Genomic DNA, 16,851 nt, shown 5'->3' on the forward strand with positions numbered 1-16,851 from the left:
TCACAGCAATTTATCATCCAAGATGTTAAAAAATAAAATATCATTGATATTATAAGTACTTCCAAACAGAACAATAAGATCTAGAAACTAATTCCTAAATTAAGCTTTGTTATAATTTGTGACTACATAGGATTTGCACCTTCAAAAAACTGTAGGTATGTCAAGCAGATATTATAGTAATATAGAAATAAGTTTTTTAAAATGGCTCATCATTACAATGAAAAAAATGAAAAAGAATTAGTGATTTCCTAGGATCGATAAAGTGAACAGATGAAGAATTGACCAGAATCGTGCAAAATATTATGAAAAGCGAAAAGGTTTTCTCTTAAAACCAAATATGTACTCTTAAAAAAAAGTCTAAATTTTGGACATTTACATGGGCTAAAACTAGAGACAAAAATCACGAGACTGGAGCTCCTCTAATCAAGTAACTGGTCAGTCTCAGAGAGACAATCATTCAGTTTCTGCCCTCATGTCATCAACCCTTTACTGAACACTGGCATAATGACTCAGTTCTGCCCAGCAGAAAGAACACGCACAGCCAGCGGACCCATCCTTCGTCATCGAAACTCTGGTCTTTCCTGCATCCACCTCCTTTTCCTGTTCTCTCTGGTCATATCCCTTAACCTTTACAACCTGTTTGTTCACTTTTCACCTATTTCCTCAGCCTAGTTACTATATATTTGCTCTCCTGCCCTCTGGCTATGTCCTGTTTCCTCTACCACTTTTCAAAAATATCTGAATTCTATTCTCATCAGTTGAGCAAATGAGACTATTATATATTACAGAGGCACAAGAACTGGAAGGTCTTTGTACTTGAGCTGTCACTGACAACCAGAACAGAGGTTCTCAACCTTTGCCACACACAGGAGTCACCAGAGAAACTGGGCATCCCAAGCCCACAACACAAGCCAGACCAATGAAACCAGAATCCATTTCAGGGCTAGGGGCTTCTTCAAAGATCCCCCAGGATATTCCAGTGTGACTCCAAGGACCACTGATCTAGACTAAATATTTACTGATATTGAAGAAACGTCTTTGCAGTATAAGTCAATATAAAATAAATGACAAAATTGTTTGGTGCTGAGTTAACGTGGTGTTGATAAATGAGATGAAGATTAGGCAGGAAGGCAGGACTTGAAGTTAAAGCAACAGGTCAGATAATTCAAAGTAAAATATTCTCTCGTTTGAAATAGCTATCTGTAGATTTGTTCTTGCATATTCAATCTAGCAAGAAAAGATATCTTAACGTCTGATGACTTATATGTGGGGGAGCATGAGGCTAAAAGCATTGTTTGATCTCCTTTCCTTCATATTTCAATTCACCTTGCATACACAGACACCCTCTTCATCTAATTAAAGTGATTAAACCAACGTATAACAGCAATTATTGAAATTGTGTGGTTATGCCCTATATAGCTACTAATTTGACCCAGTTACAAGTTCAAAGTAAAAATATTATTTAGTCTATAAAACAACAGACATCTAAAATTAAGATTTGGGGTGTTTCCTATAAAATATAACATAGATCATAAGTTAGTAGTTATATATGGAGCAAAAATATAATAAAGAAAAGATCTGGGTCATAAAAATGATTATGATCGTGGCCTTGACCTTACAAATGGCCTTACTAATGGTTAAAGTGATCATCTGCATGGTTACACTGTCTGATTCCGCAGTAACAAAGTGGAGAAATATAAAAGAGCGGTATTGGCAGATGTGTTCCACAGTTCTGGACGGTGTCATGCACATACAATAGCACTTTATCAACAGCAAAATGGTATTTTAGTGGAAAGAATTATTAGATATTTGATTTTCTTTTAAAAAAAACTATTTTGTAAGAGTCTATAGTGCATGAAACCAAAATAAATAAGAACCTAAGAAATGCCTTTTTGTTGGTCTGCACATTATGTAATCTAAATTCTGTGTTATCAGACTGGTTACTGTTTGTGAGTCGTTCCTGCAAACAATGCAGAAAGCTTCAGGTGTCACAGCTGTCCTATATGCCTAACACTGGCAGGGTTAGCTCTTGGTCAGTGATTGTTAAATAAAAATAAGCAAGAGAATCTACATTAATAGGAGATTATCAAAATTAAAAAATAAGAATACATATGTTCGTGAGAATGTAAAGATTAGAGTTTGTGCTGACAGAACTAAAATACAGATGATGTAATGATTTCTATTAGAATCTAATCTCAAACCTGCTTTCACTGACCATCTATCTGTCTTAAGGTATACTAAGTAAATAAAGTTAGCAGTAACAAAAGTTCACCTGTTCACACATATATTTATATTTCCTAAGTATCACAATCTTTTATAATACACATTTTCAAGAATGCTTAGGAGCTAAAGATTGGCATATTTAACAGAAAATATTTTTGTAAAAAATCCAGCATGTTAATAATATCCATATATAATTTTGTATCTTAAATAGTGCATTTTTAATAATACTAACCAACTTGAAGTTTTTTACAGATCTGTCAGGTTGTTATTAAGTCTACATCAAAAACACTATTTTGAATAACAATGCAAACTACAGAGAATTACTGTCATAATTTTTGCTACCTGATTTATGTACTATAGCAGCTTGAATGCTGTAATATAAATGATACATGCAATGGTTTTTGTTCTTTATTTTTTCATAAATTACTTCCTAGATAAATATGCATATTTTCTTCAAAAAACTAAATCAGTTATTTCTCAGAATATTAGGAAATATTCTTGGATACAAATAAATTCTATTATATGTTACAATACAAAGGTTTGCTAAAGTAAATCTAAGCTATATTTGATCTCCAATTGCTTTGGACTCAAGACATTATGACTGTTTTCGCTCAATTTTAAGGTTTTGTTTTGCTTTGTTTTCAGCATAATAGGCAAAAAAGCCTTTTTAAAAGGTTAAATAAAAATTAAATTTGATCTATTTTAATTTTATACATATACGCTATGTGGCATTTTTCTTAATGGAATGAAGAATATAAAAACTGGAAGTTAATAATACATGCTCTAACTTTTAAAACTTAGAAACTACAGCATTAATCTTTTTATTATATATGGATATAATAAAGTTAATCTATTTCTCCTAAAGTATGAATTCTAATAGTTTGTATAGCTAATATGATTAAAAATATTCTGTCTATAATTCTACAAATAAATTTATGAGCTATCAAAATTGGATCTTTTTCATGCATATATTACCAATCCCAGAAATATAATGCATTTACTTTTAATGTAGCCTAAGACTTTGTGGCTACCTTAAAATTTGGAAAATTTTGCATGGAATGTATATTTTGAACAAGGCCCCTGATTATAGTCCTCTTTTCATAATTATAAGTATGTTTGAAATCAGTTTGTTTAGAAAGAACTGAGACACATCCTTCAAATGTGTACAAGTAGCATGTTAAGCCATGTAACTTAGTTTGGTGTGGATGTGTTTGTGACTTTTGCATAATCATAAAGAAATTATATGTTAAACTAAGAAACTAAAGCTCTCAATTTGTGAGTTACTAGCCCAAAAACATGGACACCTTAAATTTGAAAGTGTAATTTTTGAAAACAGTTATTGTGGAATAAATACGTCAAATATACAAATCAACTGAAATCACACAACCAAGAAATAGCTACAAGACATCATGGGTAATAAATTCTGTGCCATGGCAATGAAAAACTCAAATATCTGAATTTACTTTTCCATGTGAGGAAGAAATCTTTCTAAAAAGGAATTAATATTTTTTATGATATGTTTTGCGTATACAGTAATGATGACTCTTTTATACAGAAACACAATTCAGAAGTAGTTTGCAACATGACAAATTAGTTTAATCTATGCTATACTTCAATAATTTAAATATCAAGTGGAGATTTATTTCAGGCAAGAAGAAAATACACATATATATTTAAAATCTGGGGATTTGAACAAAGATATTTTGACATGTTTATTTGAAAATATTCTGCATTCTACTGACAATGTAAACCACCTTTTAAATACTGAACCTATGCAAGTTGGAATTACTAGAAATTTCTATATAACTTTGCATTCAAGGAAGCAAGCAAATTGATATTACTACAAGGTACCACTTTTAAACCTAACTATGCTAAAGCCCTTGAACCCTTTTTATTAGTAGTGGAATTAGTGTTCTGACCTTTACAATTCTGAAGCAACATATCTTGTCAAAATAAACAACTGTGCAATAAATATGCCAGTCGTTCACCAACTTCTGCCATTAAGAATAACTTTGATTCCCAGGCATGAGTTATTGTGGTATGGTTAAGAAAAATAGGTAGAAAGTTAAGATCCCTTTATTTAGTGAAGTAGCATTTTAAATGAATGTTGTAAACTCAACATGACTATTAGCAAAGAAGATTGTTTCTGTTCTTTTAAAGAATGTTGACAAAGCAAGTTTACTTTGACTCTAGCTTAGTTGTCAAAAGCACAATCAATCAACCCAAAGTAAAATACAGCCCTTGAACCATGCTCATTTTGAACAGGTATCTCTTAGCCCAGTTCTCTTGTCAAAGTATCACAAAAGCCTTTGATCCATACTGCCCTTGATTACACTTCTCCAGTACAAAGTAAGTGAGGCAGAAGACAGTTGTTTGGTTCCTGCATGGGGCTGGGGGAGTAGTGAGAAGAAAGGAAGAGAATGTGGTGTATATGATTTTGAAAAGCAATACTATTTTGTTGTGTTGTTTAAGAGTTACCCTTGGAATGAAACATAAAGGCTTATTGAGATTCTGTCATCATATCTTTCCTACTAAAAGGTCACTGCAGTAGCTTCAACAGAGCTCTCACGCAAATCTCATTTCAGCACCACGGACAGGGACATGCCTACTACCATAACCCCCAATTACATGGACTATTTTTGGAGAAACTTGCATTCTCTTCTCCTTTGTCAATCAGCAAAGATTCTATACATTATTATATTCAACAGGAAGAGGCTGAATACAACATATATGATTGAGGAGTTAAGTATTTTTCATTCACAGCATTGAGTACTTGCCATTTGGCCATTCTGAAGAGCATCCTAAAAATTAAAGCTAATTACATAAGGTGTCTGGTATATAAGCTAACACTGATCATCGATCATCAGATACTCAATTAAAACTTGCTACTCACAGTAAGTCTCAAATCAATCATGATACAAATGTCTAAGAGAAAATGGGAAACTTTTGATGAATAAATATGCTTAGGTAGGCCTCCATACTTCACAAACAACCGGAAGTACCCCTGTAAAACAGGCAAAATGCTTTTTCGTTCTTCCTACATAACAACTACAAACACCGTCCACTGTCCCTCTGATCAACCAACTTAAAGATGTCACTATGAGAGAGATAATGTGTGCAGGTCCATAAGCCAAACCGTACATGCCTGTCACTGACTGGTTTTACCTGGGGTCATCAGGATGCAGTCTCACGTCTGTCTTCCTAGCAAGCTGCAGTCAAATCCCATTAAAAAAGGGGGAGGGTCAGAGTTCGTACCAACTGCATAGCCATAAGAGATAGTTAAAGCATCAGTTTCGTGGTCTCAGAGCACCAGGGTCTTCACTGTGCTTCCAAGGATTCCCAGAAGAAGGCACCAGTCCACAAGCAATCCTGGAACTGTTCCCAACTCAAGCAGCAAGTCAGGCCCTCATCACCACAAAAGCAACAACTGAAGTAACAAAACCAGCATTTAAAAAGGAAACAAATAAAAAGACTATTTTAAAACTCCAGAAGACATCTCAGCCAAACACACACAAGACAGAAAAGCTCAAGAAGTGGGGGAGGGTGGGGATCCCCTGTTCCTACCTTACAGTCCTCAGGACACGATTTCACCGAGTACTCCTCCGACTGTAAGTATTTATGGAGCACACTCTCAAACTCTTCGTATTTCTCCTGAGCGTGGTGGTCGTAGTCTTGGTAAGCCTCGACGCACTGCCTGCAAGTGGTCATCTCGCCGCCCTCCTCGAGCACCACATCCAGACTACAGTTCAAAGTGTTGGGACTGGACAACCCCGAGAACAACTCCCAAAGTGTGTAGGAATTACAAAACGAAAGGTAAAAATCCGACAAGTTCCAGAGCGGAGTTGGATGCGTCCCCCTCACCTGCTGCTCCTCCCCCGAGGCCGCCACCCCCCGACTCCAGTTCCTGGCGCACACGGCGTCCGCACTCTCCACCGTGAAGCACTGGCCCGAGGAGGCGCCTTGGGGGTAACACGTCTCCAGGCGCCACACGGGTTTGGCAGAGTTTCCTAGAAAAAGAGCCTTGCTCCGGTTGTTTTTGCCTCGGTTGCCCTTGCCGCCGCCGCCGTCTCCCGGGGAGGGGGGCAGGGTGGGGGACGAGGAGGCGGAGAGGAGTCTGTGTGCCTGGGCGGCGGGCGAGGGCTCCCCCATGCTCGCCAGGAGCGCGGGCCAGGAGGGCTCCTGCTGCCGCTGCCGCTGCTGCTGCTGCCGCCGCTGCTGCTGCTGCCGCTGCTGCTGCTGCTGCTGCTCCTTGTCCCGGGTCCGGGTCAGCTTGGCCTCGGCGCAGAACCACAAGTGATCAGAGAGCAGGACTGTGAAAAACAAGAGAGATGCCAGAGACAGTCGCCATTTCTGAGCCCTCTCTGAATCGATGAACGGTTTCTCGTTCTCCCGGGGTGCTGCCAACCAGATTTTTAAGCCGTCGTCATACTGCCGACACATCCAAGCACCCCTGGTCATATTTTGGGAACGCACAGCCCTGGCCGACTCCACCGTGAGGGCTCCTGTGCCGGTGTCACCACAATATGCATTGACTTAAAGGGTTTAATTTCCTTATCCCCTCCTCCCGGTTCTCTCTCTCTCTCTCTCTCTCTCTCCCTCTCTCCCTCTCTCCCTCTGTTCTCTCTCTTTTGACTACATAAATATTACCAGGCTTTGGAGGAAGATCTGACTTGCTCCCGACCTAATCATAAGCCGACCCCATCCTCTGTAGAGTGGAAAACAATAATGGAGAGAGAGAGAGAGGGAGAGAGAGAGAGAGGCAGTCGGAGGAGGCTGGGGCTGGTGGCCGGTGGTGAGCTGAGTGCAGGAGGTGATGGTGGTGGAGGTGGCGGGGTGGCTGGCGCTGCTCCTCTCACCCAGGCATTGTCACAGCGCGGGTCCCCATGGCCCAGCTGCGGACAGCCCGCTCTCCCCTGCCAGGGGCATGCCGCGTCTCCGCTGCCCACTGACGGCGACCAGAGCGCCTCCCCAGCTCCTCTCCTCCTCCTCCTCTTCCTCCTCCTTCCTTTCCTTCTCCTTTCTCTCCTCCTCCGCCTGCTCCTACTTCTCGCTCGCTCTCCCCGAGTCCGGAGCCTGGGCAGCCGCCGCCGGCAGGGCTCTCCCTCCCCCCCACCCCCCACCCCGCGCTCTAACTGCTGCCGCCGCCGCCGCCGCCGCTGCAGGTCTGCCCGCGGGCGCCGCCGCCGCCGCCGCCGGGCTCCGACTGCTGACGCCGCCTCCCCCGGACCTCGGGGCCGAATCTCCTGGGCTGGGCCTCCCGAGAGCCACAGTCATCTTCAGTCCCCGGCTAAGTTGCCGCCATCTTCGTCCTGGAGAAACACTTTTTTGGGGGGGAGCACTGGCTTTTGCGTCATCTCCTCCCGCGCCGAGATCTCTCCATCCTGGCGCATTGGCACCGGGCTGGGCCCGGGCGCAGCAGGAGAGCGAGGACGCACGGGGGCCGGCGGGGTGGGGGCCAGCTGTGCCCGCGGGCCCCGCCTGGGCTTCTGGGCTCCGGGCGCCCTCCCCACCTTTCGGTTTTTCTTTCCTGTTACCACTGATAAAAGTCAGAATGCGGACCGCAGGGCTGAAGATGCTGGCTAATTTCTACAGCATCTCCGGCTCCCTCTCTGCCTCCGGAAAAAGTCCGAGCTGCAGACGGGCGGTTAGAGGTTTCTGCTGGGGCGAGGGTCTGGGCATTGCCTGCTTAACTAAGGAATGGTGGACTTCAGGTGAAAGCATGGGGGACGGGAGAGTAAACACGAATCGGCTAGAGAAGGGAAGAGGTGACATCTGGTCTCAGCATGTGCCTAGGGATCCCTAGACAACTAGGGATCAACAGCGACCCGTGTGTTAAATTATTGTCAAGTGATTTTAGTGTTTGGAAAGGATGGCATGTGTGTCTGTGCGCATCTATAGTTGTACCTGTATATGTTACAGCGACATATTTCACATTACAAAGTAAAAGATGAGACGCAACCTCACAGAGTGGGGGGGGGGGGGCCTAAGAAGACCTAGGCTATGGGGGGGGGGGGGGTCACCGTCTAGCCCTCTGCTCTGGGCTCTATGTCTTGATCTCGAACGCTTCTTCCTCCCATCTGGAGCATCCCAAACTCCCATGACCCCCACCCCTCCGTGGGCCTACGCCCCAGCCCCCACTGAGCTGGGCTCTGCTACCGCTAGGACTTCCCGCAGCAGCGGGCTAGCGGGCTACCGCGCTGCCCAGGGGGCAGCCGCTGCAGTCCGAGCCTCTGGTGCCCCTTAGCGTTGGCTCTCGGAGTTCCGAGAATGGAAAGCAACAGACGCGCCGGGAAAACATGGGGTCCCCTCCATTCCGACTCGTGCCGGTCGACGCTGTGAGCAAAGGTCCCATTTTCCCTGAGGACCCTGCCCAGTCCGCCGCTCCCTCCACCCGAGCGGCAGGAGCTGGAGGCTGCGCCGAGGCCAGCTCCCCGGTGCGCGCACCCGGAGCGCAGCCCTGTCTCCAGCTCTCTCTAGCTGTCTCGTAGGGTAGCGGTTGGCTCCACCCGGCCACTCACTGTGTCAGCCTCCCACCTCTGCTTTCTAATGACCCAAATACTCCGGTGCACATTCACATGGGCAATACTAGGGTGCCACCGTTCTAATTAAATACAGTGGGGAACCAAGAGGATGGATCATCAGCCAGTATCCCCTTTCCTTTCAGAGACGCTGTGAGTGCTGGGACACGGGAGAACCGGGTATCTTTTAAAATGGCAAGAAGGAAAACATACTGGGCAGGTTTCAATCAGTCAGCCCTTTCTGCAGCATAATACATGTTTACCAGATTTTACTCACGTAAATCCTAAGTTCCTAAAAACTATATGCACTGACCATCAAAGCTTGGTGCAGTTTGAGAGCTGGCTGATCTTTATGTGTCCTGTAATGTTTTTAAAAGACCATTCCTGTGGGTGTATCATTCTGACACCTTGGATTTCCACATGCTAATCTTTTTTAATTACATACGATATCTGAAACCAATTGATACATGTTTTATGGCAAGTTTATTCTTACCTCAAAGCATCTTTAAAGAAGCAAAAAATGAGGTTTTTATTGAAGATTAAGCATGAAATAAAACTTTTTCCTGAGCTTTGTATCTGAACCCAGCTTAAGCTTTGGAGATAGTCTTTTAATTCTTCTCACTTTTGATAGCTTAAATTTCTCGGCATCGAATAAGATACTATTATCTCAACCAGTGATGTAGATAAAGAGATCCATGGAACAATCCCTTAAAATTTTAGAGAGCATTATTCTACCCTCTTAGCATGATTGCTCTTTTCTTAAACGTAAAATTCCAACCTTCTTAAACCAAATCAGATTTAAATACAACATAAAGTCTGCTTTTGGACATGAGTTTGGGGTCTGGCATTATCTATTGTATAAATAAATGTGGAAGATAATATCAGAAGTCTTCATTTCTGTTATTCCATAAAAGATTTTGCAGAACATGAAAGTAAACATTTCATATTCTAAATCCTGAGATGATCGCCTCTCTTTTTTGTTTTGAACCGGTTGGACTTTGTGACAAAATATAGATGAAATGCAATAATTCAAGGCCTTTCTTTTTATAAAGTCAAAGCCAGGATTTTTTGAAAACTTTGAATAATGTTAAAAGGAATTCTTCTTGATTATCTCTGTTATCTACCTATCTTTATCTCTATCTCTACATTTAGTAGTTTAAAGCCTGGGTAACAGGATTTAATTTCACTGCTTTCTCATATCTACCCTTTCATTTTTCTTCACTTTGTTTCTTCCTAATTTGACAGTTTTATATTTCTCTTGATTTCTCCTGTGCAAGATAGAAAGCTCAAAAAATGCTTGGCTAGGGAACCGCACAGAGTCCCTTAGCTAAAAACCTCACAAAGAAAGCTCAGAGGCAGACCAGACTGAGTTTCAAAACAGAAATATGCTATGAGGGCAACTGGCTTTTTCACATGAAAATGGAAAACTCATCAGTCCTTCTGGTACCCGGAAAGGAAAAAAAGGTGGGCAAAGTAGCTGTCTTAAGGGATCCAAAGCTGAAATTCCTGACCTCCAGCTATGCAGCACCCCACCACAGCCAACCCAGCGCCCTATGCACCCCAAATGCCTCTAATCTTGCCATTTTCAACTTAGGTCACACATACTCTTGTCCACAGTAATTCAAAGCACCTTGGTTGAATATGAAAAGAAAGACCTTACATTCCTCTTCCAGGAAAAAAAAGGGGGGGGGGCAAAATTTGTGCTGAAATGAACTATCTTATTTGTTCTTAAAAATACATATTGTCTTTCTTCTCTCAAATCCAGTATACTATAATTTTTTTACTCTCTCCCTTCCTCAACCCAACCAGTCCTTGTTTATTTTCAGCTTCAAATTTCACATACAAGCTTGGAGCTGGGATCTGGTGAGCATTCCTGCTATCAAGAGACAGACTCATAAAAACCCCTAAGGGAGGTATTTTATAGCTAAGGACCAACAGAGCTACTGAGATCAAATTATTTACAATTACGCCACACAGTGTGTCTCAGCATCATTTCTACGGATATGCAGGGTCAGACCATTCTTGGGGGAGGGGTGGGCTGTCCTGTATTTTGTATAAGGTGCAGCAGGTTCCATAGCCTCTACTCATGAAACACCACCAGCACAGCACGCCTACCTCTCCCCAGTTCTGGCACCTAAAAATGTCTGCAAGCATTGCCAAATACCTGGGAGCAAAATCGCCCCTGTTGAGAATCGCTGCTCTAGGAATGTACCAAAGTCATAGTCACTTAACTCATGTCTGTATGGGAGAAGCTCTGGTGTCAGAGATATAGCTATAATGTTTTCTTTATATTCAAGGAATTTACAGTCTCAAAATTCCTCACCTGGAATCATCACCTCATCATACACCTCATTACAGAATTATTTTCAACTAGCTAGACAATCTCTCAACCTCTCTGCCCAATACAAAGTTAAGGAGGTAATTGACAAATATCAGTTAAGTCTGATTAATGTCAGAATTTTTTTCATAATTCAGATAAAAATATTATTTATTAACCATATTATTTATTAATCAGGCAACTGTTCTTTATATATGGACTCTCTGCCACAGTATTTAAAAAATTAAACTTAATATATGTGTGTTCATATATATTATTATGCAGCTACTATATGCACATTATAGACAATTATAACAAGCAATTTTAGAAATCATAAGTAATCTCATCACCCATATACAGTCACTATTTCCATTTTGTAGTATTTGAAATTTATTTTATATCATAAATCCCATTTTAGGATATTTACTAAACCAGATTTTTGAGGATCAGAGTAAAAAATACCGTAGCATACATATCCACATTTATTAGATAATAATGCAAATTTCCTTTCAGTATTGCATTGTTAATTTTAATCAGAGACACATGAATTCTAATGGTGTCAGAATATTACCCTCTCTCTCTTTTCTCTAAGTATGTGATTAAATCAGAAAGAGGACTAGGAATGAGGAAATCAAAAAAATGAGCAATATATAAAATTAAAGGTCATTACTCCCAAACAAGGGGAAGCAGAGAAACCAGGCACTGTTGTTTGTATCTTGTTGTTATTCACAGCTAGTCAAATTATGCCTCACAAAGTATTTCAATGATGCTTAGTAGAAGTCTGATATACTAGACTCAAACAACAGAGACTATGGAGCCTGCTCTTTTATCTAATTTTCTTTTATAACTGGGACAGTAATACTTTCTTTCTATAATAGACTATAGGCAATTCTTTTTTTTTTTAAGTAATCTGGACCTTGCCTTCCTGTAATAGTTCCCATGAATTAAGATTTTTTTTTTTTTAAGATTTATTTATTTATTTGACAGAGAGAAATCACAAGTAGGCAGAGAGGCAGGCAGAGAGAGAGAGAGGAGGAAGCAGGCTCCCTGCTGAGCAGAGAGCCCGATGCGGGACTCGATCCCAGGACCCTGAGATCATGACCTGAGCTGAAGGCAGCAGCTTAACCACTGAGCCACCCAGGCGCCCCGAATTAAGATGTTTTAAAGTAAGACAGCTTCAAGGGTGCATGACCTCTGAAAGTCAAACCTTCACAACCAAACCCACCTCTGCTTGCTGTACGTTGGCTCTCTATAGGGAGACCGAGATGAAAGACCGTGTCTGACCTCATGAGGCTTAGTCAGAGAGTAGAGGAAATGACCAGCCCAGCAACCACAATACAATGGGGAACGCTTAAGGATTACCAGTTTGAGAGACTGGAGAGGAGGGGTGAACTCGCATCTGATTTTGAGAGGAATCAGGATCGGAAGGTATCCTGGGCACTGAATGGCATTAGGAAGTATTCTTGAAGAAGACCTCCAATGTTCAAGAACTCTGGTGCTTGAAGGAGCCTGAGGGGAGAATTTATGGGTGAGTGGGCTGTGCTAGAGTGTGGGAGCATGTAGGGAAGTGCAGGAAGAGATTAGAGAGAAGGCATGGAGCTCCATCACAAATGACAATGCATAATAAGCAAAGGAAACTGGCTTTTCTGAATGTGGTAGGGATTCATTAAGGAAATGTATATAATGGTTTGAAAGTTCGTTTTCATTAACATCACTATTCACTAAAATCAAAATGAGAAATATGTTCAGAGAAGGTGTTAACCAGATTAGTAAATGTTGATTCTTGTTAGCTTATCAGCTCAAATGTAGCATAGTAAAAAGGAAGAGCAAATAGCTTGGCTGGAATGTAGGTTTCATTTATCAGAAAAAGCAGGCTGTGGAGTCTAGAAACTCCTACGTGGGTTTCACCTAGGAGTGTGACTAATGGTACAGAGTAGTTTAATAGCACAGGCACATTTTAGAAGGTTGTTGAACAGCACACAGTTGCAAATGCATTATATTGAGGGATCTGGCAACTGGACGTGCTTTTTACAAGATAACATTGCAGAAACGATCTACACATATACCATAGCAACTTTTGCTCTGCTCATGGTATCATCTACATTTCTGTCTTTCAAAGAGCTCAAAGTTGTTACAATATTTGATTAGATTTATTTTCATGGGAAGCTATACTTTTATTCTTATTTAAATGGCTAATGTTTTTATACATTGTAAGGGAGACAGTTTTCGAACTCTGTTCCTGTATTATAAAATATATAAAATAATATATATAAATAACAATATATTAATGTTGCCTTCAAACATTTGTCCCAATTCCTTAGAGTTAACATCTGCCAAATAATTTCACCATGGAAAGTGAAATCTAACATCTTCTTTTCTAGTGAGAACCACTACTTGAATATTTCCACTCCAAAAATCAAACATATTATCAACCTGAGATGTTTTCTTTCTTTCATTACGAATGTCTTCTAGATGTGCAAAAATAGGCACATCCTCTGATTTTATTACACACTATTTATGTGCCATATATCAGTGCAAATAAGATCTTTAAGTATCTATTAGTCTAGAAAGGAATGTTGTGCTTTTGAAATTCATAGATAATGGGAAAATTCTTGACCAGCATATCTCTATTTTTAAAAGCAAATTAAACTCAAAAAACTAATAAAGAGTAGCCCATTTATTTATAAAGAAAATAAGATTAAACCTTCAGCTTTTAGGCCTACTATAGTTTACTAATATAACCTCTCCTTAAAGAAAAAGGCAGGTTCTGGCCCCATCAGGTGCCTGAGGACTTTGGTTAATTACCAACAATGGTAAACGGGCCAGAGTCTCTTGAGAACCTCAGATAACTTTGACTCGATTAGGTTGACTGGACAAAACTAGAACTTGCTCTCTGTCTGTATACTTCAAGCGTGTCGTTACCACCAAATGCCGGTGGGCACAGCATCAAGTGAGGGCTTAGTAAACCTGGGCCCCTCTCCAGAGACCTGCTTCAGTAGGACTAAGATGAGGTCCAGGGAAACTGCATTTTTAAAAGGGTCCCTTTTGGTAAACTGGCACAACTACTGAACCCTTCCATCCAAGGTGAAGACCCCGCTGGATAGAATGGCCAGTGTTGGTCAAGTTAGAATACATACTTTAAACCAATATCAAGATTCATTTGTGAAAGCATGTCGTGTTAAGTAATATTTGCGATTCAGAATTAGCACATAGAATGCAAATATAGCACATCACACATAACACTAAAAATCTGTAACATCATCATCATCGTAGAAATTGGGTTTCCCCCCAATTCCTTGCTGAGTACGTGTGTAAACACACACACGGTTTTGCAAATAAAAAAGAGACAAAGATAAAATATTTCTTTCAAGATTCACAGTGCAAGGTCGATATGGAGAAATGAACAGAAGTTACTGTGAAATACGAGATTTGAACAGTAGGAAAACTCAGCCTGTCTAAACAAGAAAGATAATCATTATAAAGATGGAAATTCTCTCCAAGTTAATTTACAACCACCTGAAAACAAAGTGAGAGTATTTCTCCTGAAGAAATTATCCCTCAGAAAAGTAAAAGAAGGAGCTGTCTTATATTTGAATCCTTACAAAAATCTCTCATATTATGGAGGTCAGTTTTCTCCTAAAATATTATCCACTAATGTTGGTTTGAGATGCTTATAAAGGTTCTTCAACGATGCTGTCAATGTAACAAAGGCAAATTTTTTAAAGAAGGTAAATTTAGCGATTATTTCTAGGGTAATGATTCCACAATGACAACTATTAGATGTCATTCTAAATAAGGATTTTTAAGATCACAGTAGAAAACAATATTATGATAAATGTTCATGTGGCAGCAGTTAAGAATAAATTTTCAGGGATTTTTTTTTTCTTTGAAAAAAAAAAAAAAAAAGAACAATCTCACCATCATACAAACGGATTCTCTGGTTTGGTACAATATTTCGCAGTGACATTCTCACTGAACCATCCAAGTGCTGCCTGACCGTACCGGAGCTCCTTGTTCATTAATCCATTTAACCAGTATATATTGACTTACACCCTGTTTTTTTTTCTAGGACTATAAATGTGAATATGGCCTAAATATAGCTGCAGTTTTACTACTGACTACTTTCCTTTTCGGTGTTTCCACAATAATCTACGCAGCAGGGACTGTTTAACTGATGAAGCGTTTAGGGAGAGAGCAATCTCCCTGATACTCTAACAAGAGCTCTGCAGTCTCCCCAGAACAGACTGTCTACTCATACCCTCAACATTCTGCCTGTAAGTGTGCAGGGTTCCCGGAATCCCTAAAACTGCATCCCGAGTCATTCATCAGCTGAACAGTATCCGTTGTAGACCTTCCCATCCTGAGACGTGCCTGGAAGCAATGCCCGTGTTGCTCATGCATCTGCTGCTTCTAAAAACAAAACAGAACAACAACAACGACAACACTTTGTTGTAAGCTCCTCAGGGGCAGAATGTCTCTTTGCTTTGACTACGGCTCACAAGGGAGTGGCATGTATCAGTATTTATCCAGTGAACGTAGATATCTGTAAAGAATAATTCAACAGGATCTTATGTATCTTCCCCTCTAATACATGTTCGGTGACAGATGCATCTGCCTATAGGGTACAACAGTACCAGACACCGTGAGCCACTGCAGGATAAGTTCAGATTCCTTCTATAGAAAGACACAAGGGGAAAAGAAGTCCTAAACAGTCCCAAATAGAGATAGATCACTTTATGAGCTCATGTAACTGAATAGTCCAGAGGAAAACCCTCTTTCAGGCATAGCTGTATTCTTGGGGTGAAAACTGACTTCTCTGCCAATGTCACTGCCTAACTCTCTGCTCTGACTTCTAATTTGTTGGCTCTTCTCACATGCCGGTGCTCCACTCACGGGGAAGGGCTGTCTGCTGCCGCCGTCTCCTATGCTTCAAAGTTCAAGACCGTCAGGAATGACCGATCTTCTATAGCTCCCACAGAAGGCCTGAGGCTCCCTGTGACAGCAGAGGCTTAAATCTGTACTCACTCCTGATCCAATCACTGTGGCCTCACGTGATCCTCATCTAGACCTGTGCGATCCCCACCCTGGCCATATACACTGAAGGGAAGAGGGATTGTCCTACAAATGGACATCAAGGCTGTTATCTGGACTAGGGTAAGTGGATGTACAACACTCCAGCAAAGGCAAAAAGCCTATAGAGTGTTGTTCCAAAACGTCCACATACTCTCCTTCCCATCCGTATTCCTTCAAAATGCACAGGTCGAAACAAGCTGCTCTCCCCTTCTCCCAAAAAGAGACAGCCGCCATCAGTGAGGTCTGTTTAAGTTGCATGTCACAAAGAGTCTACTTACAACACATCTAAGAAATGCAAAAGGAATATATTGGTCCAGGGACAGAGCTGGCTTCAGATGCATCTGTACTCAGTCAACCAACATCAGTGAAACTCAGACTCTGTTTTCTGGGCCTGTCCTTCTGCTATGCTAGCTTCCTCCTTAGGGTTCACACTGAGACCTCTGGGAGCTCCAAGGCTAAATAAAGTTCCTTTAAATCTTAACTTTGAGATGTCTTGCTCCCGCTCAATGTATCTTGGTCCTTGGCTCATCCTTGAACCAAATCACTGTGCTCGAGAGGATGGAATGTACTGAAGGAATTAACCTGAGCCACGTGTCATATTCAGTGATTTAGGAGTGAAGTTCATTTTCAGAAATCATGTGGGCTAAGGAGAGATCCCCCAAATAAAGTCAGGGTACACTGGTGGAAAAAAATAATGGATATTAAGCAGAAAAAAAAAAT

The 16,851-nt window shown here is 41.0% G+C and overlaps 1 protein-coding gene across 1 annotated transcript in view; it reads right to left on the reverse strand.

Moving 5' to 3' along the window:
- Positions 1-7,613, reverse strand: part of NALF1 (NALCN channel auxiliary factor 1) — a 610,879-nt gene extending 603,266 nt beyond the window's left edge. Inside the window, exons 1-3 of the mRNA XM_059377798.1 lie at positions 7,563-7,613; positions 7,357-7,477; positions 5,788-6,533 (exon numbers count right to left, since the gene is read on the reverse strand). Coding sequence (XP_059233781.1) covers positions 5,788-6,533; positions 7,357-7,477; positions 7,563-7,613 — 918 coding nt within the window. The remainder of the gene's footprint in view (positions 1-5,787; positions 6,534-7,356; positions 7,478-7,562) is intronic.
- Positions 7,614-16,851: the final 9,238 nt, after the last annotated feature.

The sequence above is a fragment of the Mustela nigripes genome, chromosome 15 (assembly GCF_022355385.1).
Source record: "Mustela nigripes isolate SB6536 chromosome 15, MUSNIG.SB6536, whole genome shotgun sequence".
In the NCBI taxonomy this organism is placed as follows: Eukaryota; Metazoa; Chordata; class Mammalia; order Carnivora; family Mustelidae; genus Mustela; species Mustela nigripes.